The 25,773-nt window shown below is 46.3% G+C and overlaps 1 protein-coding gene across 1 annotated transcript; it reads right to left on the bottom strand.

Moving 5' to 3' along the window:
- Positions 1-25,075, bottom strand: CASTOR1 (cytosolic arginine sensor for mTORC1 subunit 1). The gene is made up of 9 exons (XM_083717595.1): positions 24,773-25,075; positions 19,473-19,543; positions 14,331-14,524; positions 11,864-11,996; positions 10,088-10,211; positions 8,444-8,557; positions 5,470-5,552; positions 4,048-4,142; positions 1-3,589 (listed from the first exon to the last, which is right to left on the bottom strand). The coding sequence occupies exons 1-9, from the start codon at positions 24,883-24,885 to the stop codon at positions 3,524-3,526; spliced, it is 993 nt and encodes a 330-aa protein (XP_083573721.1). The 5' UTR covers positions 24,886-25,075; the 3' UTR covers positions 1-3,523.
- Between the last annotated feature and the right edge of the window lie 698 nt (positions 25,076-25,773).

The following is a 25,773-nucleotide window of genomic DNA, read 5'->3' as shown; positions in this document are numbered from 1 at the left end:
TTTGCAAGAAATAAATGACCTTTATTGACAAAATGTAAAACTATGCGCACACGCACAAACACACACAAATAATGTAAAGGACTTTGCATTTTCGCGGCACGCAAACTGGCTTTCATTGGTGTAGTGTTGAAAAGAAGTTTCACCAGGTAATTCGTCTTAGAACTGAGCCAGGAATCTGGAACTAGCAGCCAAAATGAGGAATGTCAGTAGCTGTGAGTTACCCCCCTATGAGAGCCCTTCGCTTTCTTGAGATCTACATAGGAGGCGATCTCCTTATCTGATCACACCTATTCTCAGCCCTGTATTAAAATACTGAAAAATAATTTCAAGGATGCCATCACGGGTCTCTGTTCCCTTGCGTTCTGCCAGAGGTCTTCCAACAGTGCTGGGTGGCTGCGCAGGAGTTCTCAGGTTGGGTTTAGCATCTGCATAAAGCTTCATTCTCTATATAAACTGGCACAAAAGTTCCAAAGGAATCCTGGACTGGGAGGGTCTATTTCAGGCTCTGTGGGTGGAGAGAAATGAGGGCAACACCATCCCTCTGGAGGGCAGGCACACAGGGCTTGGGCCAGCCCACCCAGAGGGCAAGGACTCCAGCCCTGATCAAACCTACCCTCTTAGACTTACCCAGCTCCCACCACTCCTTTGGGGCTGCTTGAGACCTAGCCCTTCACCATGGCCTAGAGAAAGCACAGACAGTGTCACTTGGCAGCTGTGCTACTTCCCCTTCACCTGTGCGCCAGGTGAGAGGACTAGGGATGAGCAAAAAGGTGGCCACAAAGGGGGAAAGTGTAAAGGAAACACATTGTGCAGCTCTTGGGCAGAGACTGACAATGCCCAAGTCAGCTCTAGCTAATTGGCAACCGTAGAAACCCAGTTGTGCAAATGACAGACAGCCACGCCTTTTCCTAAAGCTCTTCCTGAAATAAACCTGAAACCAGAAGTAGCTGTGAGACCTTACCCCAAATAAAGGGGGTTGCACTTCATTTGGTTAGCAGGCCCAGATACAGTAGAACCTCTATTTGCGACCATAATCTGTTCTGGAGGTCCGTCCGGAGGTCGAAATGGGTCGCTGGGAGAGGTGTTGTTGTGCGTAGGCAGTGATCGGCCACTTCTGCGCATGTGTGAACGGCAACCGCAGCTTCTGTGTGAACTGTGATTACCGCGCATGTGCGAATGGCGGCACACCCGGTTACTTCCGGGTTTGCCGCGGTTGCCACATGGAACAACCATAAGGTGGTAAGTAGAGGTTCGACTGTACTGGCAACCTGCTTTATTTAGATATATTAAAAAGAAACACAAATAGAATAGGTTCCCTTTAGGCTAGCTTGCAAATTAGAAAGTTCCAGTGATGGAAAGAACCAGGAAAACTACATTCAAAGCTGCTTCAAAAAGTTAGCACCCAGGAAAGGTCGAGAACTTGCCAAAGGCTCACATCTAAGCACTTCTGATTGCCCAAGGCCCAGCACAACAACACCCCCCAAAAAAAACAACAACCCCAAAGCAGAAAGGGAGGCAGCATTCTTCAGCTCGCTCTGGTTCCCTAGCGGGTTCATTTCAGCAGGCAAGGACCCTCAGTGTCTTTCACCTGGCTGGCTCTCTTTGGGGAAACAAAAGGGCTCTCACCCCAAACAAGAACAGAATGAGGGTGCCTTTTTCCTTGAGATGAACCCCAGCAACTCAGGTTTGGCACTACCCTCCTTACAAAGCACCTGCCATCTGGAACAGCTCCAAAGGTCTGCATGATCTCGACTACCCCCTTCTCCAGCACGGAGTTCTTCAGCTGGTTTGGCATTGGTTGTTTTCAAAACAAAGAATACCCAAAAATCAAGCTCTCCAAGCAGGATCTGCATACACAGCAGAATAAGCTGGAGAGAGCTACGGGCGGCAGTTTTAACTTGCTTGGAGCAGCTTCTGGGGGGGGGGGGGCAACCAAAAATAGGATCACCACCAACCCACTTTCCAGCTTACCCCACCTTCTTCTTCTGTTCTGGCACTGGGTGCCCCTTTGACTGGGCTGCTGGCCCAGCTGCTCCTCTGTCTTGTCCCCTCCTCCACAAAATAAAATGAAATCAAACACACGGTGGAGGGTGATAAATTTCTCAGGGTACCAGCATGAGCTCCTTCGCCCGTAGCCCAAAGGAAGGAGGAGCGAGAGGAATGTGACTAACTTCATACATCATTATTTTGTAAAAAGTATATAAATGCTTCATGATAAAGCACAATAAGGCACCCTCAGGTTTTAAGGCCACATGAAATAGAGGAATGGGGGGGGAGGGGGGGTTTGCTCAAGTCCTTCTCCTCACCCTCCTCCAGCTCAAAGATAGGACGAAGTATCCTGTCTATTAATGCATTGGGGGTGGCGGCACAGATGTTGACAGATGCCAGCTCCCATCAGCTCCAGCCAACCTGGCAACATCTGGAGGGAACATCTGGAGGAATGAGCATCACCTTAATACTGTTAAAACAGGGGGCACTGTCCCGGCAGAAAGCAAAAAGGGTGCAGGACGTGCATCAGTGGTTCTTAAAAAAGCCACTGGGCAAGCAACCTACAAATGGGAACTTGGCGGAAGGCTGAAGTTTAAAAAAACTCTACGATGATCAGTCACTTAGGCCATAGTCCCACCATTCACAGTTAAAGCCCTGTGGTGCCCATTTAAACAGTCCTAGCTTTTCTCAAAGAATTATGGGAGCTGTAGTTTGTTAAGGGTCATTGGAGGAGACACACCCCCCCACACACACACTTTCTCCTTCCAGAGCTACAATTCCTAGAGTGATAACCGTCAATCCCTCTCCCCAACGATCTCTGGGAAACGCAGCTCTGGGAGGGGAAAGAGAGGGTCTTCCTAACAACCCTTCAATGAACTACAGCTCCCATAATCCTTTGGAAGAAGCCAGGACTGTTTAAAGTGGTATCCTAGAGCTTTAAACTTGTGGAGTGAATGTGTGCTTTCTGCCAACCACCTCAACAAGGAATGGCCCCAGTTATATCCCAATCTTAGCACTGTGGATCCAAAAAAAAAATCACAATAAGAAGTAAACTGTGCAATTCCAACAAATTAGCAACCACAACAAAAATGACAACAAAAAGTTCCAGGCTTGTCTTCCTATTGGAGAAGCTCAGGTAATGTGCAAAAAAGAGAGATTCTCCAGGAGCCCATCAGGAGCAGGAATCTCCCTCCTTGGCTCTAGATACAGCAAGGCCGAGGACCGAACGATAGGGCTGGAAGGCTAGAGCGGGGTTTGGAGAATACTAAAGTCTGATGCAGGCAATCGGAACGGATTCACCGGGTTCTGGGGAGTGTCTAGATAAGGCACAGGTTGGGGCTCCCCTCCTGGGAGCAAAGGAACAACAGCTCTCCTCCAGCTGGAGGGAGACGCACCAGTCGCTCCACGTTTCCAAGAAAACACTGTGAAAAAAGGACAGCTCAGCTCACACTCAGGGCAAGCGGCTTCTGCCTTGCTCCAGGGAACACCAGGTGTCAGGTGCAGCAGAAATCGGCGTGCATACTGAGCCAAGGGGCTATCTCCCACTCTCCTGCCGTGTCTGAAGCACTTGGGTGACGTTATCAATGCCATCCTCTGGAACCTGGAAGAGATGGGGAAGGGTAGCAAACCAGCTGGACCAAATAGCATCTCCTCCCTGCAGTACAGCTCAAAGAGGATTTAGAATATTTTTTCATTTAACAAAATTTATACAGTGGGCGCTCGGGTTGCGAACATGATCCGTGTAGGATGCAAGTTCACAACCCACAGCGTTTGCAACCTGCAGCGACGCGTCTGTGCATGCACGGGTTGCAATTCGGCACTTCTGCGCATGCACAAAGCGCAATTTAGCGCTCCTGCGCATGCAAAACTACCGAAACCCGGAAATAACCCGTTCCGGCAACCTGAAACGTCTGTAACCCAAGGTATGACTGTATGCTGCTTTAGTTCAAAAGACAAACAAACATGGCCTCTAAATAAAACATTAAAATGATAATTAAAAAAAACCTAAAAATAGGTAGGCAGCTGCTCATAATCTGGAAGACAGCCTGACCGACTTACCAGGGCGTGGTCAAAGTTGAAGGTGCTAATGTAATACGCAGAGATGTCTGCATCGGCGAGAGGTTTGGCAATCTGAGCCACAATCCCACATTCGTCTGGGGAGGCAAGAAGGCAGGTGATAAACTTGTGCCCTTTTAAAAAGAGTAAGAAAAATCCTCCCTTTCTCTTAAGCACTGATTGGTCACATGCACACCACACATCTAAGGTACTATGAAGGTACTTAAGCAGTCCTGGTTTCCCCTTCCCCCAAAGGATTCTGGGAGTTGCAGTTTCTTTAGAGTGCTGAAAGTTGTTAGGAGAGCCCTATTCCCCTCCCGTTTCGCAGAATTCCATTTCCCAGAATTCCCTGTGAGGACAGATTGACCATTAAACCACTCTGGGAACTGTAACCCTGGGAGGGGAATAGGGCCCTCAAAACAACTCTCAGCACCTTCAACAAACTACAGCTCCCAGAATTGTTTGGATGTTTTATTCCAGCATTGGCTTAATGTTTTATTTTATTTATTTAAACACACACACACACACACACACACACACACACACAAAATATCCCACTTTTCACCATGTTGGTCTCAAAGCAGTTTAGAGCAATAAAATATACAAACTATATATATGAGCAGGGCGTACATGGTAAGGTAGCTCTTAAAATAGCTCTTAAAATAGCCCCACTAAAGGCTGTACCATCTGCACAAGGAACACATTTTTACTAGATAACCCACGCTTACCTGGTACAGGTAAAAAGGTAAAGGGACCCCTGATCACTAGGTCCAGTCGTGACCGACTCCGGGGCTGCGGTGCTCATCTCGCTTTATTGGCCGAGGGAGCCGGCATACAGCTTCCGGGTCATGTGGCCAGCATGACTAAGGCGCTTCTGGCGAACCAGAGCAGCGCACGGAAACGCCGTTTACCTTCCCGCTGGAAGGTAAATCGCCAAAAACAACACTGCTGACCAGGGCCGTCTTAAGCATATCCGGCGCCATGGTGCAAAGATCCCTCCAGAGCCCCACACCCCATTTCCCAGAGTTGTTGACCTTTTCCCCTTGCACTTTGACGTGCTTTCGAACTGCTAGGTTGGCAGGAGCAGGGACCGAGCAACGGGAGCTCACCCTGTCGCGGGGATTCTGATCCACAAGTCCTAGGCTCTGTGGTTTAACCCACAGCGCCACCTGCGTCCCTACCTGGTACAGGTAAGCGTGGCTTAAAAGGGAAGGGAACAGAAAGAGTCAGCTCTTGCAAGATCTCGCTGCCTGCTTGCCTGGAGGAAATTCTAACTCGCCACAGGCGATCAGCTGAGCAATTGGCAAGGCTGTACTTTATGGCTAGCATCTTGTACTATTAAAAACAACAGCCGTCCCTGCAGCTATCGGTAACGCTGCCCAGAAGGAAAAGCAGAGCTCAGAACATGAGGGTGCACTCACTCACCGAAGCCCAGGGGCTGGCCACCAATTCTCACCATCCTCCAGAGCTCCCCTGAGGAGCTGGTCAGCAGGAGGTCGCTGGGGAACCTGGGAGAAGGAGACAGGGGAATTTAGTCACGGCCACAAGGCACCTTTTCTAAAGCCCCACACCCAAGTGATGCTCTGTGCTTTCTGCCCTCCGGCTCAGTTTCCCATGCACACAGCAACACACCAGCACAATCGCATCCACACCACGCATTTAAAACACACGGCTTATACTTATATTCCAACCAAAGAAGAATGGTTGAATAAATTATGCAAATACTTGGAATTAGCAAACTTGACCGATTTGATAAGACAAAAACCAAAAAAATGTAATCCAGAAACAATGGAAATGCTTAAATGACTATCTATGTAGACAAGGATTAAATGTAAGGTATTGGTTGTGTTTAGAATAGATTCATGAGAAATTAAGAAAACTTATTGATTAGAACATTTGTGTGAGATTGTATGGGGAAAATACGGAACAACAGATACTATCTGGCTTAAAATGTATATAGGAAGTGCAGTGTAAGTGATGGAAGTCAATCAAATTTTATTATTTTCATATTGAGATATCTGTAGAATAAGCTTGGAAGAAATTCTTCCAACATTATTTCTTCTTTTTTCCTCTTTATTTTTTCTTATTTTTTCTTTTTTGTTTCTTTTTTCATATATATGTGCTTACGGTGGTACCTCGGGTTAAGTACTTAATTCATTCTGGAGGTCCGTTCTTAACCTGAAACTGTTCTTAACCTGAAGCACCACTTTAGCTAATGGGGCCTCCTGCTGCTGCCGCGCCGCCGGAGCACGATTTGTGTTCTCATCCTGAAGCCAAGTTCTTAACCTGAAGCACTATTTCTGGGTTAGCGGAGTCTGTAACCTGAAGCGTATGTAACCCGAGGTACCACTGTATTTGAAATATATATGTATGTATGTATTTGTAACATTTTGCTTACATTTTGTAACAATTATGTTAAATAAACAATAAAATTATCCAAAATAAATAAATAAAGCACACGGCTTAACCAGATAACCCTGGGAACTGTGGTGCATTATCTGTCCTTTTACGGTGCTGCATGGATATGACCCTTTATCCCAAGACTGCCATTCGACAAATAGAAATCTCAGCCAAACCACCGCATGAATTCCAGCAATTCCCTAGGAACACAGCAGTGGGCAATTTCCTAAGGCAAACTACAAGATGCTGTCGCAGGGCTTTCAAGCAAGAAAGGGGATTCTTGCCCTGACAGACACCCCCCACCAGGAGATGCTTCGACTGGCACTTCACATTGCCATCATTTGTGATAGACAACGCTGGTGACCCTTTTTGGAATATACTGTGTGTGCAGTATATTGGTCCCCTCACCTCAAAAAGGATATTGCAGAGTTTGTAAAAGGTTCAGAAAAGGGCAACACAAATGATCAAGGGGATGATGCAGAGTCTCTCTATGAGGAAAGGTTGCAAAGTTTGGGACTTTTAAGTTTAGAGAAAAGTCAAGTAAGAGGCAACATGATACAGTGGTACCTCAGGTTACATATGCTTCAGGTTACATACTCTTCAGGTTACAGACTCCGCTAATCCAGAAAGAGTACCTCAGGACTTTGCTTCAGGATGAGAACAAAAATTGTGTTCTGGCGGCGCGGCGGCAGCAGGAGGCCCCATTAGCTAAAGTGGTGCTTCAGGTTAAGAACAGTTTCAGGTTAAGAACGTACCTCCGGAACGAATTAAGTACTTAACCCGAGGTACCACTGTAGAACTTTTTATTAAAAGATGCATGGCAAGGCAAGAGCAGACAGCGAAGATATTTTCTCCCTCTCTCAGAACACTGGAACTTGTAAGACTTTTGACTGATATACTGGCATGCTGTGCTAAATTTCATTTTGTGGGAATGTTCAGGGTGGCAGAAGAGGATATATTGTTATTAATATTAATATCCTTCCTAACTTGCGCTAGCAAGTTCCTTCACTTAGCAGAGTTTACATTCCCCTTTACACAGCAGAAAACCAGTTGCGAATTCGTGTGAGTTTCTTACGACAATACGCAATTCAATCTGGCTTGCCCAGAATGAAATGTGTTCTAATATTTTCCTGGTAAGGCCCCTGGAATCCCTCCTAAAAGAATAAAGACACCAGAGTCTTATTCATAAGCAATAAAAAGAAAGTTTGCTTACGATCAGGCAGAGCACAGTGTGATCCCTGAAGGCAGGCATAAGGCTTAAAGTTACAAACTTATACTAACAGGTTTATCCCACAAGGGAGATGACCTGGGGGGCTGCTTAGCTGGCAGCCAGCAGTTCATTCCAGGAAGTTCGCAGGTCGAAAGGAAAATGGAAGAGAGAAAGAGAGTGGCAGGATGCCTTGTCCTTTTACCAGGTCTGGAAAGGTCACGCCCACCCACTAGTCGCATGCAAGGAAGGATGCTCTAGGCCAGGAGAGACAGGAAGTTTCGAATGGCTGGGACAAACATTCCCTTGAATGTCCACTCTAGGAAAACAAGGAATGTTGTATTTGACTGCTTCCAGTGGATTACATCCCACACATTTACACCATTCAATGAACGTCATTCAATGTTGCCAATTCTCCATCCTTTCTGCACATGACTGTTCTTGTTCCCCCATGGAAACCTCAAGGAAGAACTTGCAAGCTGGTTTACTGCTCCAAATTTCATCACTTTCCTCTTGCAATTTTCTGATTTAACAGGGTTGCAAACAGCCCCCCCCCCAAAGCAATTAATACAAAAATGTGTACAAAATTTCCATAATGTTCTGCTACGTTTCCCAGAAGCGGCTTCCGAGTCATGCAAAAGCTCAAATGTAATGGGGAAATTAAGAGCCAGGGAAACGTTAGGGACATGGAATAAACCGCCGTGTGAATGCAGCCCTACTCTCAGAAAACATTTAATTTAATAAAAGTTTTCCTGCTACCTGCAGCAAAGCTGTCTACCTGACGGCACTTACTTCTTCTTGGTCTCAGCATCCATGACGATGGAGATATACCCCTCGATCAGCGAAAAGGCAAAGAAAGTAATGGAGTCGAGGTCCTGGCTGGCTGAAGCAGCTTCTTTTGTGGGGCTGAAAAATGGGGTGAGGGAAAAACACATGAGTTGCCAAAATAAAGGACTGAGTAGCACTAACTGACCAGCTTTTTAAAAAACAGAGGGTGGGGTAATCATAAATTTCTATTAATTTCCAATTACAGTCCAATAATAGCTTCATTATAACAATACCAATTTATATTACAATTATTAATACCAATCATTCAAATACCAAATTATATAATTTAGTTAAAGTTGGGCCCCCTGGGTGCTAGAATTGACGGTTTTATTTATTTCTGCGTTCTAAAATCTTATTAGTTTCAATTACATTCCGGTCATAATAATGATCCGTTATACAACAACTGCAATATTAACAACATCTATTCATGTTGACACATTAATTGGATTTATAAGATTGCAAATGAGGAATTCAAACTATATCCTTGTTCTTCCTGTGTGCGGGAATTATTCTGTCTGTGGTGTTTCTTCCTGTCCTTGTAAGATATTATGGCTTTCTTTCCCCTTTTTGCTGTTATCCGTCATGCCTTGGGCGGAACTGATATCCCATTGTGCTTCCAGAATTTTCTCAATCGTTCCGTCCCATGCTTCGTTGTTTTGCACTGAGAACTTTAACAACAACTGCAAAAGTCACGCTGTCCCAGTAAATAAACTGTTGTCACTATTTTCCTGCTCAGCTTGGGAAGAAGAGAGGTCTGTCGAACTGCAGATGACTCAATAAAGAACAATATCAGTTTCTTGGCAGTTCTCAGACTCCTTTCATCTTTCCTTCCAGCGTAAGATATCTGAGCAATAATACTCCCAATTAAATTAAATTCCAAGTCCTCTTAGCATTATTCAGTTCACTCCATAAATTAGAAAGGACGAAGAGTCAGCTCTAGGTTTCCACCGTAAACCTTTTGCAAAATAGAACTTCCCTCCTCTTTTTATACACACCATTCCGTTTGATGTTATATTCCATATTTATAATCCAATTTCTTCCATCCTCATTTGTATAAATATAATTTGAACTAACATTCAGAGGAGGGTTGCCGAATCATAAATGTAGAGAAGAAAACTTTAAATAAAGAAACTGTAGGCTCCCCACCCCACCATCCTTTGAACCGAATGAAGTCTTATCTCAAATTCAAACCTTAAAGTCCTTGCAATTGGTTTGTTCCGCAGTTTGTGATCTCATCTCTTCTAGCACGCGCCTGTACTTTAGCCCAATTAAGGTCTAACAGGAAAACCTCTGCTTCTTAATGGTGGCATTGATTTTCGGCAGGCAAAGGGCTTTTACACTTAGCGCCTTCCTGCCCCCCACATTCCATGCCAGACCGAGAGCCAGGTACCGAGTGAAGCCCACTCCCCCCGTCCTTGGGGAGAATTTGCAAGGATGATTACCCTCAATCATCCTTGTTTTTCCTTCGCCAATGAACTCCCCGCTGTCATGGAGCCTGCTTCCACTAAGGCAGAGCGCAGCCAGAAGCCCCCCAAACAGTTAAGTTTTGATCTTTGCACAGAAAGCAGAACATGGTTGGTGTCCGCTACACCTCTGCTGTGCTCTTACCTGTGTGAGTAGAACAAGACATCAATGAGGATTGTGGCGATGGCAGGCAAGGAGTCTGGAGAGATGCTCAGGATACAGAACCTGTTTTGGGGGCTCTGCACAGGGTGCACAGTGGGGTTCACGTCTAAGGACAAGAGACAAAAGTGTTAAGACACCTGGCAGAATTCCTAAGGGATTGGCTTGGACCAGACAAGGGAATGCCATGGCAATGACAGGAGAATTTCCAAGCAGAGGAGCAGGGCTGAATTGCATTTGCACAACACCTGCAGCAACAGCCCATTTGGCTAACAGCCATCTTTATTTTCTCCCTCTCTCATTGCACTAGAATTTGGAGACATCCAACATCGTTGAAATCTGTTGTTGTTGTTGTTATAACCCACCCATTCACCATAAGGCCCCATGGCAGGTTATAATAATAAAAACACCAGTGAACATGTTTAAAAAAGCTTGCAATCACAGAAACATGGCGAGTCCTAAAAGTCCACATGTCAAGTGCCAGAATTTCAAGCGCTGCTCAGATCCATATAGTTCGGGTTACTGGATTCTTTTAACTGCCTGCTCAATTTTACCTTTATATTTTTCTATGTCTCAAATCTGTGGTTCTCAATGTGGGGCACACGCCCCACAGGGGGGCAGTAGATTTTTAAGGGGGGCAATTCGAGAAGAAAATAAATTGACTGGATGTCACTAAATGAGGAGACTTGAGACTGAAGTGGACTAAATTGGTACCTAATATAAAATCTGTCTGCAGCTGGCATAAAGTGCAAGGACCTCACTAACTTTAAGTCTACTTATCTTGAGGTGAGCTCAAAATGTATTTTGAATTTGTTAGGTACCTCTTATTTTATTCTATAGTAATTAAAATGATCAAAGTATTACAGGAAAAGCTTCCATTAAAATTATATTTATGCATTTGGGTTTTCTATTATACGTTTTGAAACTTTATTTGCTATTTTTTCATATCACTTCATATTATTATTATTATTATTACTACAACAACAACAATTTCTTAGTGATTTCTTCCTCAGTACTTCACCTGTCCTTTTGTTCTTTTATTTTTCTCTTTCATGGGTGCCATGTGATTTGGAAGTTTGTTTAGACCAAGTTAATGGCCATTTAGGTTTCCTCCACGTGAATAGGAGTTCACTTTTCAAATAATAAGAATTACCGTATTTTTCCATGTATAAGACTAGGTTTTTTAATTTAAAAATTCTACCAAAAAATTGGGGTTATTTTATACTCTGGGCAATCTCCCCCCATCTTCTCAATTTGGAGTCCCAAAAAAGAAGGGGCTGTCTTATACACAGGGGCGTGTTATACACAGAAAAATATGGTATATTTCACCTGGGGGGGACATCAGGATTTTAAAGATGTTTAGGTGGGGCATGGCCAAAAAAAAAAAGGGTTGGGAACCACAGTTTTAAATGTTTCCACAGTTTTAAATGTTTCTTGGTTATGCTACTAAGAGAGTGGCAATTGAAAAAAAAATATTTTAAATCAGCCAACAGCTCCCACAGCTTTGTTTGCAAGGCTGCTGTTTGCAAAGTTAAAGCACAAACCCCCCTATTGTCTAAGCAAAACAAAAAGATACTTTCTTCTCCTTTGAGCATCAACACAATGGATGAACTTTGTCCCCATCGGACTGGCCTGATATATTTTTGATAAAACTGGGTGGCGATGGAGACAAGGAATCCAATTTCAAAGCCTCCAAAAGGAGGCCATAAGGTTACAGAGGCGGTTTCCACTGCAGCCCTCTCTCATTCCAAAAAAACTCACCCAGCTTTGGCTTGAGGAACCCGTTGGTTGCGTCGTCGCAGCTTGCGGGGACCGGCTCCCCGTTCACCTCCTTGTAAATATCAAATTCGCCTTCCAGGGTGTGGATCACGACAGGGAGGTCCTTCTCCCGTACCTGGAAGAGAGAGCCAAAGTCGTCACCGGTGCAGAGCAGCAGCTGGTGCCTTTTGGGATGGGTAGAGCGGAAGGCAGGGAGGCCAACAGTAGGTGGCGCCAGTGGCAAGCAGAGCCAACCAATTTGAGCGTTTGTCCCCCATCCTCTTCTTCCTGGCTGAGTTCTACAAGGGGAACACAGAGGAGGAGGAGGAGGAGGAGGAGGAAACTGACAGGCAGGGTCTCCCCCCTTCATCGGTTGTAAGAAGGCAGGCTGAGGTTGGTGGGGCACTGCCCCATTAGCCCTAATTGACAAGCCTCCACTGGTGGTGGCCCAAGAGGCTGAAAGTCTGTAGTTCGAATTCTGGCTCTGGCCAAACTCATCTGATGCCCTTAGAATAATCTCTTTTTATTATGTAAAGATCAACAGTCTAGGACTGTTAGGAACCTCAGGCCTAGGTGCTAAGTGTGGCCTTCTGTCTATTTGCCGTTTGGCCGCACCCCACATTGACTTTGCTTTCTGCCTCCTTGAGTGGTTCTGCCTGGCTGGAATGTGTCCTTAGACTCTGATCATGCCTCTTGCTTGTGAAAGTGGAGGATCGAGAAGGACGGTGGGAGTGTGTGCAGAAACTAGCCTACCGTACAAAAGTAAAATTTACATTCATTGCTCTGCCCACTTTCACCTCGGACACTGCCCAGAACGGAATGTGGCCCCCAAAAGGTTGCCCAGAACAGAATGCGGCCCTCAGCCTGAAACCAATTCTCCACCACTGTCCTTTGACTAAAGAAAACAGTCTTTTTTTCCTCGGCCACATTCACACCAAAAATTTAAAGCACTATGGCGCCACTTTAAACCATCATGGCTTCCCCCAATGAATTCTGGGAGCTGTGGTTTGTTAAGGGTGCTGAGAGTCATTAGGAGACCCCAACAATCCTCCAAGTGGTATAATAATAATCAATCCCTCTTCTCAAGGAGCTCTGGGAATTGTAGCTATGTGAGGCCTCCTAAGAAAACTCTCAGCACTTTCAACCAAACACAGCTCCCAGAATTCTCTGACAGAAGCCATGGTGGTTTAAAGTGGTATCACAGCACATTAAATGCATACCTGTCAACCGTCCCTAATTTGGCGGGAAACTCCCTTATCCCAGCGCTGTGTCCCGCTGCTGTCCCTTATTGATGATGTCCCTTAAATTTCCTGGGTTTCAAAGGAAGCAGCTCCTCTCCCTCCCTCCCTGCCGGCCAGGGAGGAGGGAGGCTCCAACTGTGTTGCTTGGCTGCGTTGCTCACCCAAATAAGGAGTCCCTTAAATTTCCCGGGTTTCATGCTCGCCCGGCTCGGGAGGGAAGCAGTGGCTCGGGGTCCTCCACCGCGAGAGAGCATGCGCATGAGCTGCGTCTCCATCTCTCTTTCCCCCCTCTGGGGTGCGTTGTGAGGAGACGGGCAGGCAGCCCCTCTCTTGTGAGACTTCCGCCGCACTGCCAGGGGAAGCTGGAGGCAGCGGCGGCTGAGGAGGCGGCCTGAGGGAGGAGGAAGAGGAGGGGATGGGGAGGGACGCAAAAGGGTGGTGCTTCAGCGGCTGCCGCGGCGCCTCATGCCAGGCTCGTGGGCGGCGTGCGAGAGTCTCTCTCCGTCCGTTCCCCATCTCGGGCAGGGAAGGGCCGATGGAACTCCTTGCACCAGGACGGCAGCCCCGGCGTGCTGCTTTGCATGCCCTCCAACCAGTGCAGCATCTTAATGTAGTGATTTCCCCCTTTGCATCCCTTTCATAACTCTATTTTTATAAATCATTTGTCCATCCATAGTTCAAATTTTTACTACAAGTTTTCTGTCAAGCCTACCAATGTATGTAACTCTTTACAATATAAACTTTCCCCATTCTTTATTAAAGAGGTCCTCTTCCTGGTTTCTAATTCTGCCTGTAAGCTTTGCCACCTCGACGTCGTTCATCAGTTTTGTCTGCCACTCTTCTTTGGTCGGAGTTGTAGACCCTTAGGATCATCTAGTTCAACCCCCTACAAAACACAGGCAGTCGCAGCAAAAGCAGCATGGCTCCATCAGTGCTGGACTTCTGTATAAGCTAAGCCAAAATCCCTTATTTTGGCTGCTGATCCCTTATTTTCGAGGATGCTGGTCCCTTATTTTCAAATCTGTAAGTTGACAGCTATGATTAAATGTATCGTGTGCACACAGTCCCAATTGTATCTAGAGATGTTGGGGGTTGAAGTTCGGGCCTTTGGGAAAACAAAAGGGCTCGACCAGTAAGACCCAGCCCTTCCTCAGATGGCCTCCTCCCTTTACAATGGTCAACTGTCTCCCCTGGCGATGGGGGGGGGGGAGTCACCCCAAAAGACTCACCAGGATGAAGTCTGTCTGATAGGTGGAGAGCATTAGCACCGAGACGTTGTGCTCTGCCAGTGGTGCGATGACCGACTTGGCGATCTTGGTGACCCCAATAGGCTGGAGGTTAGCGGAAGCGCTGCCGTTGGATGAGACATTGAGCACCAGCCAGGTGGAATCGACGACTTGCAGGAACTCAGATGGGGGCAGCTCTGGAAGACAAAGGTGGGGGGAGATCCAAGATTTGCTTTCATGTTTTCCCCCTCCAAAAAAATAGAATATTACTGATGAAGTACAACTTATGTTCGTCAGATAAAATTACAATTACACACAACTGCCTACGCAGGTCAAAACCTGAACTAAATCTCTTTATCTGCCTATATACATAAGAACGTAAGGCTGTCGTCACAACAGGACAGCAGGCAGGCAAGCAAGCGAGTGAGTGAGCAGTGCTGGTGGCCCAAGTGAGCTGTTTAATGGAGGGGGGCAAGCACTTCACAGTGGTTTAGTGAGTAGTGGGTTGGGCTTTAAAAGGGGGTGGGGCTTTGGTCAAGCTGTGAAAAGACAGTAAAGGAAGTGGGTAAGGTTTAAGGAAGGGGGGCTGGCAAAGGGGTTGGCAGGTAGGCAGGGCTGGCAAGCAGAACAAATGGGGCAGTAGCCCCTAGTAGCTACATAAAAGCTTACCCAAACAACCATCTTCTTCATGGTATCTGAATAAGTGTGCATGCACACGAAAGCTCATACCAATAACAAACTTAGTTGGTCTCTAAGGTGCTACTGGAAGGAATTTTTTTTATTTTGTCCAAACAACCAAGTTTATACCCTTGCACAGACCTGCAAGGTTACGTAGATCTGGGAAATTCTACTCGCAGCAATGCATCCTACTGAATATTACAGGGTGGTGACCCCAAAATGAGCATATTTTTTTTTTTTGTATTGCACAGTCTTTAGCACTTAGGAATGTTTAAAAAATATTAAGCTGTTTAGAGGGACTTTTAATTAAATAAACAAAATGGTGCTACAGTTTTTACATGGAAGTTGTTGGTTTTTTAATAAAAAAACACAACTTGTCTCTTATTTTAAAACGATCCAGGGAACTTCACAGAATTTTGAGTTCCAATGAGGTTTTGGAATCAGCAGCAGCAGTTTACTGCAAGACTCCAAGCCCTTTGCCTCCCCACTTCCATGCCAATGGGCTCTGATGCCTTTGGCAAACCCGTTCCCACCTAAGACAAACTGTCCCTCCATGCAGAGATTTTAGCGCGCTCTCTCTCTCTCTCCAAAATGAAGCAGAGCCAAAAAGGGGCTTGGAACAGTCCCCAGTCAAGGAGGGAAGCACGTACATGGCGTTCTCGGCCAACAAGGATTCTTGTTGATTCAGCTACTCCAGAGGTTAATTCAGAAGATATGAACCGCCTTTGCTCGACCAGACCAAAAGACACAAGGAGGAAGAACAGAAGAGGCTGCTGGATTAGACCACTGGCCCATCAAGCCCAGCATCCTCTTCTCACAGTGGCAAACCCGCAAGCAAGAACCGAACACAAGAGCACTCTCCCCCCCCCCCCGCCCCGGCAGCTTCCAGCAAGCTGCCTTCATAAGCAAAACTTTAAAAGGCTTAACATAGAAGAGACTGAATCTCTATCGGAAGAGCAGCCCACAATTTAGAACCCTGCACTGTTCAAGGTTCTAAGTCAGAACTTTAGCCCAAGGTTCTAACACTTACAAATATCCAAGAGATGGCTTCCTTCTGCCCCACGGAGAGCCTCAAGGTCCATAAATAGCAACACCCTAGTGGTCCCGGGCCCTAAGGAAGTTAGATTAGCTTCAACCAGAGCCAGGGCCTTTTCAACACTGGCTCCGGCCTGGTGGAACGCTCTGTCTCACGAGACCAGGGCCCTGCAGGATCTGATTTCTTTCCGCAGGACCTGTAAGACAGAGTTGTTCCACCTGGCCTTTGGCTTGGAGCCAATTTGATTCCCTCCCTCTCTTTCTTTTTTCTTTTCCTTCTCCTCCTGCGATGAGGCTGCATTTTAATATTTTAATGTTTCAATATTTTAGCGTTGTATTTAAATTTTGTTTTTAAGTTGTAATCATTCAACTTGTTTTTATTATTGCTTGTAAGCCGCTCTGAGCCCAGCCTTGGCTGGGGAGGGCAGGGTATAAATAAAAAATTATTATTATTATTATTATTATTACAGACCTTCTCAGGTGTTAAAATCTGAGGTGTGTGTTTTCACCCAATTCTTGTGGCTGTAACCTGTTTTAACTGTTCTTAATTTTAAGTTTCAAATTGCTGTAACTCACCATGGGGCCTGCTGGTGAAGAGTGGGTAATAAATTTAGTAATAGTAATAATAATGATAATCATAATCATAATAATATTGATAATCATGATAATGATGATATAGAAGATACCTGCTGAATCTTTATTGGAAGAGCATTCCAGTTTAGAACCCTGCACTACACAATGCTCTAAATGAGAACCTTACTTAACCCAAGGTTCTAACTCAGAATCTTAAGATTCTAACTTGCCCTCTGTTGCAGATATTCAGACGCAACACAAGATATGGGTGGGACCATGAGGAACTCAACAGAAGGGTGTCAAAGGTGTTCCTGCTCCCCCTCTCGTGCCATGGGAAATGCACAAAGGGCATCTGGCTTCGGTGTCAAGGCACAACCACATATCTACATTTATATATGGAGGGAGGGGGCGATGCGGGTGGGAAGCAAAGCTGTTGTGTCATTTGCTGCACAACGGAAGGCAAAGGGTTACTTTCAAATGGGCCTTTTGGGGGCTTCTGTTCCAAGGAAACAGGATGGAGTCGTTCAGAAGAACAATGGCCAACCAGGCTGTAGAAATCCTGGGAACGAGAGCAAGGACTTCTCAAAAAAAAAAAAAAAAAAAATCAACCAAGAAAGCACCAGAGCTTTTTATCCAGAGAATAAAACTGCATCTCTAGACTTCTAGAGGGAAAAAAAGCACTGGCAAATCAGCTGCTCTCAACTTCCAAGAGGGCGGGAGGTCAGAATGGCCCTTTTAAGAGAATCTGGTGTGAATGAAAGCAAACATCTTGGAGGCAAGTTATCAAAGGTTATGTAAATCCCCGTCACTGCCTGGAGAGAAGGCTAAACACTGGAGATCCCAGAAAAGGAACCCCCCCCCCTGGCCTTTCCAGGTTGCCTATACATCATACAGTACTGCAGCACCCAGACTTTGGAACTCCCTGCCACTTGACACCAGGCAGGCATCTTCACTGCACTCTTTCTGGAGCCTGCTTAAAATATTTTTGTTTATGCATTTATATCAGGACATGGACGGCACACAGAATGTTAGGTGCTTTGATCTATTTTTGCTGATTAAAAAAATTGTTTAAAATATATTCTTCTTTTTACTGGTAATTTTATTGTTTCCTTCTTTCTGCAAGTTCTTCCGAGGTCTGCTTGTTTGTTTTACAATCAAGCGGTATAGGAGATAAATAAAATGGGGGGAAACCCCAAACCATCCCTTGGCTGAGTAAAAACCAAGACTTCACCTGCCTGGCCCCTTCCAGCTTCTCTCACACAAGCAGCCAGGTAGCCACCTTTTTGCATCACTCCAATGGACCAGTGTGTGTGTGTGTGTGCGTGTGTGTGTGTGTGTGTTGCTTTTCCATGGGAACAACACCAAAAGAAATCACAGCTTGGGAAGGCCACACCTTCCATCCGCTCTGAAAAATGTCCTGCCAAAGCCATTCTGGAGTGCATCCAGGAAGCAGTTATACAAAAGCTGCTGTTGTCAGCAGTGACCGGGGCGGCTTCCTATCTCCCTTCCTGTGGCCCTGCTCCCTCTTCCCCATGGGGTAAATAAAACAGACGCACAATACCAACATCTGCTCTCCATCTGTTCCCTCCTATACTTGGAAAAAGCAGAGAACAGCAGGGAGATTTTCTTTTTCCCTTCTCTCTCTCTCTCTCTCTCTCTCTCTCTCTCTCTCTCTCTCGATAATGCTCAAAATTAAGTCCAGGGCGGGGTCACCCGGCAAAATATCAGTGTGTTAAGTCCCTCCAGGCCTGTATCACCTGCTCTAACCAGCAGCATCTCATACTAAGAAAGAATATTTTTCTTTTTTAAAAAAAGAAGAAAAAAAAGACTGGAGATGCCAGAAATTGAATCAGGGTCTGTCTGCAATCAAAGGATGTTGTCTGCCAACCCCCATTAAAATACATCCTTTTTTCAGGGCTTCCTGGACTAGATGAACTTTTGCTCCAATCCAGCCAAGGCTCAGTGGCAGGGCCTAAATCCTTTTCCCACGTTGCTTTTTGTCCAGGCGTTCCCTGACCCAGAAGGTTGGGTTCCGATTCATGCGTCGGAAGCCTCAGAATTTCAGTTTTATTTTTCTCTTTATATTACTAGTGTTTTTATAGGGCTGGTTTTACAACGCATTTTTGTTTTAAGGATATATTGTCCAGCTTTCTTACATCATATGCGAAGAGATTTTTTTTTATTTAAAAAAAAAAGTGGCGTATGAATGCTCTTAAGTGTAAACTCCAACCAAGGTGCCAGTTAAGTCCCAAAAGGCATAATAACCTTGTGATGGGCCATTTCAGCATCGGAGAAAGGGCTTTTTTGGGGGGTAAGAAACAAAAATTAAACCCAGAAAATTGCATTAAGTCAGGGATGGGGAATCATTCACTCCTCTCTATCTGGCACTAGGGACTCTCCCCAGGCCCCGCCTCCTCTCCCAGGCCCCGCCTCCTCTCCCGCCTTGCTTTACACCCTCCATGATTGCCTAGCAACAATCTTTTATTAAACCTGCACCTCCAGCCAGATGTAGGAGAGAGGGGTGTGGGAGGAGTGTAGACACTAGCCTACCCTACAAAGGCATCACTTACATCCATTGCTCCCACCCATTTTTTTTCTCTGGCCCTGCCCACCACTGACATGTGGCCCCTGGAATATCACCCAGAAAGGAATGTGGCCCTGAGGCTGAAAAAGGAACAACTTAAGCCCCAACTATTCTTTTATTGGCATGTATAAGCTCTTCCTTCACCCTAACGTCCCCCTTGAGGGTTTCACACAGCTCCATGCAAGTAACCCTAAATTAAACGGAATCAACAGCTGTTGGAAACGGCAACAATGCCACGCTGGGAGTCAACACACAGAAAGGACGGACATTGGTACCTTTAAAGCCTTCTTCATCCAGCATGATCGTATAGTCTTCAGGAGTCTCTGTCAAGCTGAAGAATTTGCACCTGGGAAGACAGAAGAAGAAAAATCAGCATTGCATTTTTTAAATCTTTAGCCAACTGCATGAGTGTTTGCTAGCCTTTGAAAAAAGCACCCAGAAATTTCAAGTAGCCCAAGGTGTGGCAGGGAGGAGGCGCTTTGAAGGGAGACATATATATATATATATATATATATATATATATATATATATATATATATGCTACAGATATATTATTCCACATGCATCTGTTTCCAAATCATTCCTAGTGCAAGTGCCAGTTGCTACGGGCAACTAATGGCTGGCTAATGGGAGGCAAAATCAACTCAGGAACCTGCCTATTACATTCAGACCACTGGCCCATCTAACTCTGTACTGTCCACAGTCTGGACTGATTGGCAGCATCTCTCTAGGTACTTGGGTAGGCAAACTAAGTCCCGGGGGCCGGATCCAACCCAATCACCTTCTCAATTCAGGCCGTGGACGGTCCGGGAATCAGCGTGTTTTTACATGAGTAGAATGTGCCCTTTTATTTAAAATGCATCTCTGGGTTATTTGTGGGGCCTGCCTGGTGTTTTTACATGAGTAGAATGTGTGCTTTTATTTAAAATGCATCTCTGGGTTATTTGTGTGACATAGGAATTCATTCTTCTTTTTTCAAAATATAGTCCAGCCCCCCACAAGGTCTGAGGGACGGGAGGGTGTTCCACAGGGCGGGCGCCACTACCGAGAAGGCCCTCTGCCTGGTTCCCTGCAACCTCACTTCTCACAGTGAGGGAACCGCCAGAAGGCCCTCAGCGCTGGACCTCAGCGTCCGGGCAGAACGACGGAGGTGGAGACGCTCTTTCAGGTCTCCCCCCAGCCCTACCTGGAGATGCCAGGGATCGAAGCTGGGACGTTCTACAAGCAAAGCATATGCTTTGCCACTGAGCTACAGCTGTGCTTATTCTAGTTATTCCCATTATCTCATTCCCATTCTCCCTTGCAAAATTCCAGCAGACGCGTGTGCAATTCTCACGGCAAAAAGCTTGAGGGGAGAAAAACGTGACCTCCATCTATTTCTCCTTCCCTGGAGCAGAGGTTGGATTGTTATCTGTCATGGATGCTTTAGCTGAGACTCCTGCATTGCAGGGGGTTGGACTAGATCAGGCTTCCTCAAACTCAGCCCTCCAGATATTTTTGAGACTACAATTCCCATCATCCCTGACCACTGGTCCTGCTAGCTAGGTATCATGGGAGTTGTAGGCCAAAAAACATCTGGAGAGCAGAGTTTGAGGAAGCCTCTAGATGATCCTTGGGTTCCCTTCCAACTGTACTATATACAATTCTATTATTCTGTTTCACATTTCTAGGAGTCAACATCAATTACCAAGATAGAACTGTGACTGTTCAGTTCTGCTTCTACCAAGAGGGATGGACAAATAAAGACCACATTTGTTGTTGTTGTTTAGTCGTTTAGTCGTGTCCGACTCTTCGTGACCCTGTGGACCAGAGCACGCCAGGCACTCCTGTCTTCCACTGCCTCCCGCAGTTTGGTCAGCCTCATGTTTGTAGCTTTGAGAACACTGTCCAACCATCTCGTCCTCTGTCATCCCCTTCTCCTTGTGCCCTCCATCTTTCCCAACATCAGGGTCTTTTCCAGGGAGTCTTCTCTTCTCATGAGGTGGCCAAAGTATTGGAGCCTCAACTTCACGATCTGTCCTTCCAGGGAGCACTCCGGGCTGATTTCCTTCAGAATGGATAGGTTTGATCTTCTTGCAGTCCATGAGACTCTCAAGAGTCTCCTCCAGCACCATAATTCAAAAACATCAATTCTTCGGCAATCAGCCTTCTTGATGGTCCAGCTCTCACTTCCATACATCACTACTGGGGAAACCATGGCTTTATCTATATGGACCTTTGTTGGCAAGGTGATGTCTCTGCTTTTTAAGATGCTGTCTAGGTTTGCCATCGCCTTTCTCCCAAGGAGTAGGCGTCTTTTAATTTCGTGACTGCTGTCACCACATACAGTCTCCAAAGGATTGGAAATGTACAGATATCGTTCTGGGAAGACACAGGACTCCTTGGCAAAAGATTTCCTATCTAAAACCTTGGAGAGCTGCTGCCAGTCAGTGATGGCGATACTGAACTAGATGGACAAAGGGTCTGACTCAGTATAGTGAAGGGATGTTAGTTCAACAGTGAAGCATCAATTCCCAGCATCCCCAGGTCTGGCTAGGGAAGACAGACCCTTGTTTAGAAACCCTAGAGGGTTGCTACAAGTTATGTACCATTTCAACAAAACACAGTTTAAAAACAAACAAACCACTGTTTACACTGATGCAACCTCAGAGATGTAACAGAAACTCCTGACAGCCGAGAAGTTAAAATTGTAACATACTAAGAAATTAAGGTAAAATATTATGAATGGCAAATAAACGTTCTGATTGCTGTAGAACTACAGTAAATCCATTGGTACTTTGCAGAAGAGAAAACCGCTCCCCGCAACTCTGCATGGAAGAAATTCAGATTATTTCACTACAGAAACCTCCTAATTCCATGTGAGTTTTAAATGCATGGGTGAGTTTTAAATGCACAGGGATACTATGCAAGGCAGAACTCAATCCTGAGGATTTTAACAGAACTTGGGGAAGTACCGGGATTTTAAAAGGCAACATAAACAGCCCTTGATTGTCAAGAGACCAAAAATTTAACAATGGTGGTGTTTGAAGAATTTTTATTTCTTGGCTAACTTCACACACCCCAACTGCAGCGTTGGAGACTCTAAATCTTGATGTGACCTATTTGGGCTGGGCTGGGTTATGGGACTAAGAAACCAGAACGTGAGCAATGAAATTATTTGCTTCAGATCAGCGGTTCCCAAACTTTTTCAAGCCACCATAAACTCACTCCCAGTGCCCCTGAGGGATAGCTCCATCGGTAGAGCAGGAGGCTCTTAATCTCAAAATCATGGGTTCGAGCCCCAGGCTGGGCAAAAGATTCCTGCACTGGACTAGATGATGCCTTTCAACTCGATGATTCAGCACCCTATAAAATGCATTATTCAGAACACAGGTTTTGCATGACCCACTAAGAAAGATAACGGCACAATAACATCCAAAACAGTAGCAGTTAATCGTGGCTTCATTCACAATCCGATTTAAACTAAATTTAATTAATTCAACACAACTGATAAAACTTGACCCAGCGATACCAGCCTCCCAGAGTCTGACAATCATTTAGCAAGTCTTAGATAAGAGGCTTAGATTACCATCTTTAGTTAACGACTTCACTGCTCAGCAAACTCTTAATGCGATAGATGGGCTTGACAAAGGGATACCCAGTTTCCCAACATCTGGGATAGATCACTCAGCAGAGCATGAGACTCTTTTAATCTCTGGGTCACGGATTCGAGTCCCACACTGGGCAAAAAATTCCTGCATTGCTGGGGGTTGGGCTAGATGACCCTTGCGATCCCTTCCAACCCTACCATTCTGATTCTAAGTCACTTAGCAGGAGCCTTAAAACACCACCTCCCGGGGACTCCCTATAGGGGGCAGTACCTCCTGTTTCAGAAACAGCTCCTTTAACTGAAAGACTCAGCGCAACACAGGGAGTTTCTATCCAATTCCAGAATCCAAAAGCGGGGGGGGGGGGGGGCTCTCGCACGTGTGAAACTCCAGAAATATTTCCCTGTGGTGACCGACTTCTGAAGTTCCACACTTGCAAGAGTCCCCCCACCCAGTGTGTTTGGATTCTGGAATTGCAGAGAAAGCCCCTGTGTGCATTTATATATACTGGAAACAGAGGGGCTGCCAGACCACTGTGAGATCCAGTTGGAAGGGCTGATCTAATAACACCCTGTAATTGTTTGCTTATTCTCTGCAAGGCGGGTAAGCGGAGGGTGTTAGTTAGGTTGTTTTTGCCAGCCTTTGTAGGAGGAAAAAGTGGTGTCCATTTTCAATCCTGAGAAAAGGGAGGATTTTCCTTTTTTTTTTCTTTAATTAAAAAAACACATATTTTTCCACATTTGACTCCAAGCACAAAGTGTGGGAGTGCTTATAAGCAGAACATATTTAAAACCTTGGCCTGCAATTTGAAGGCATTGAAAGGCTTGCTTTGAAAAACAGGAGAAGGAAGGAGAGTCCCACGGGCTCAAACGCCAGCAAGAATAGTCCGCTGTAACTACAGGAATATTACTACTTGCTCATCCAACACTCAGCTTTGAACCCTTAGTTTGGGAGAAGAGGCACACAGAGACCAGATTTGCCTGTTTGAGGTAGGGTTGGGTCTTCAGCTACTCGTCCTCTGGGTTTTAAACAGGGTAGCACGTTCTGTGTTACAAGATGCTGAGCAAAGATACCTGCTGCCCAAAGAAGGCTCACTCCATTTAACCCAGATAAAGAAACAGAAGTGTTTTCAGTAATTCCCTGAGTGGAGTTTGCAGCAAAGCACCCTGCCTATCCTATAAGATCCCATGCAAAGCAAGAGTAATCCTTGCTATGTCCAAGTGGGGTCAGGATTGCATCTGCCACCACACACGACCCTTCTTGGCTCAACAGCACGATCCCTTGGTACAAGCACAGAGGACCCAGTCCCCTCCCCAAATAAGGTTTACTCAGAATGCTCCACACACTCCCTACAGCTCTCAGGTAGGTGGGCCCAATCCTGCAGTGACAAAAGAGACTTTGCACTCAAAACAATGCACTCTTGTGTTTGTGCATTCCCACAACCTCCTAGTAGACTCATATACACGCACGGAGGAACCCAGTCCCTTGAGAGGAAGAATGTAGTCCAGCTCTCTCGCTCTCTCGCTCTCTCTCTCTCTCACACACACACCCTCCTTTGCTCACCAACACAACCGCTTGGACCACATGTGCACGTGCCCCCCCTACACCCCAATCCACACGTTCAATATACCACCTTGGTCCATCCCCACAACTTCGCCGTATGCACCCAATCCTTTGCGGCACGTGAGCGCACCTAACAGGGACCAATTCTGCCCCTTCCCCAAAGGGCTTCACCCTGCGGACGGTCCACAACACTCAACACGCCTCCTCGGGCCATCTTCCCACAACCCCCCTCTACACGTGCGCGGGCTTCTAAAATGGGGCTCGGCAATCTTCGCTCAATGAAGCCTTCTCCTCTCGAGACTCTCGCATCCCCTTTCCGTCCTCCCTCCTTCAACCCCTTGGTGTACACGCGAGTGTGCGTACGCACGACACGGATACACGCCGCTAAGAACCCGACCCCGAGCCACCCCGTCCCGGTGGGGCACCTGCTTCGCTGGGGCAGCAGCAGCATCTTGAGCAGCGGGTGCGTGTAGAGCCAGAGGCCGCTGCGAGCCAGGCTCAGCACCCGCACGCGGGGCTCCAGGATCCGCAGGTCCATCGCGGCGGCGGCGGCCCGAAGCGCGTATCTCGGCAGCGGCGCACCAAGCAAGGCCGGATCGCAACCCCGGCGCTCGGCTATAGGCCAAGCCGGGGCCGCGGCGCCGCCTCCTCGGCCAGGCCTAGCCCGGCCCACGGGGAGGAGGCTCGCCGGCCCCGGGATCCACCCACCGCCGCCTCCTTTCCGCCCCTTGGCTGCCGGCCGCCATGGGCGCCGCTGGGAGAAGGAGAGGTGTCGGGCCTCGGGCAGCCCATCTGAAAACGCAGGAAGCTTCCTAATGTCGAGTCGGACCCTGACCCACTAATAAATAATAATAATAATTTTATTATTTATATCATCTGGCTGGGTTGCCCCAGCGGGGATCCTTTAGTACTGACACACCAATGGCTTTCCAGGGTTTTCAGCAGGGCCGGATTTAGTTTGACGAGGCCCTAAGGTAGTGGGGCCCTTTATATGTCCAGCTGTCCTTTGTCAACAACAAATTGTCACCGTTTTTTGTGTTTAATATATGCTATATGGTAATTTATGGACCTAATAGGTATCTAAAGCCATTTGCACATAACAAATAGCAGCCAACACAACACAAAGCACTGTTGCTGTATGTAGGTTTTGTTTTGTTTGTTTGTTATCTTATATTTTGGGAATGTACATCCAGTTTTTTCCCCTTTAATTTTTTGGGGGCCCCCAAGAGAGTGGGGCCCTAAGCTTTAGTTTACATGTAAATCCAGCACTGGTTTTCAGAGACATTCCCAGCATGTGTGCAAAGCAGATGTCCCCACCACTAAGCTATGGTAAAGGTAAAGGTAAAGGTACCCCTGCCCGTACGGGCCAGTCTTGACAGACTCTGGGGTTGTGCGCCCATCTCACTCAAGAGGCCAGGGGCCAGCG

Source organism: Podarcis gaigeae, assembly GCF_964106915.1.
Source record: "Podarcis gaigeae genome assembly, chromosome: 16".
In the NCBI taxonomy this organism is placed as follows: domain Eukaryota; kingdom Metazoa; phylum Chordata; class Lepidosauria; order Squamata; family Lacertidae; genus Podarcis; species Podarcis gaigeae.
This window is presented reverse-complemented; position numbering and strand designations above follow the sequence as displayed.

Bases quoted from the DNA above. Each gene is read 5' to 3' on its own strand.
- CASTOR1 (XM_083717595.1), bottom strand. From the start codon at position 24,885: ATGGACCTGCGGATCCTGGAGCCCCGCGTGCGGGTGCTGAGCCTGGCT. The intron at 14,525-19,472 runs GTACCAATGTCC...TTTGTCTTCCAG, and splicing joins GGATGAAGAAGGCTTTAAAG to AGCTGCCCCCATCTGAGTTC. The intron at 10,212-11,863 runs GTGAGTTTTTTT...TCTTGTCCTTAG, and splicing joins GTTCCTCAAGCCAAAGCTGG to ACGTGAACCCCACTGTGCAC.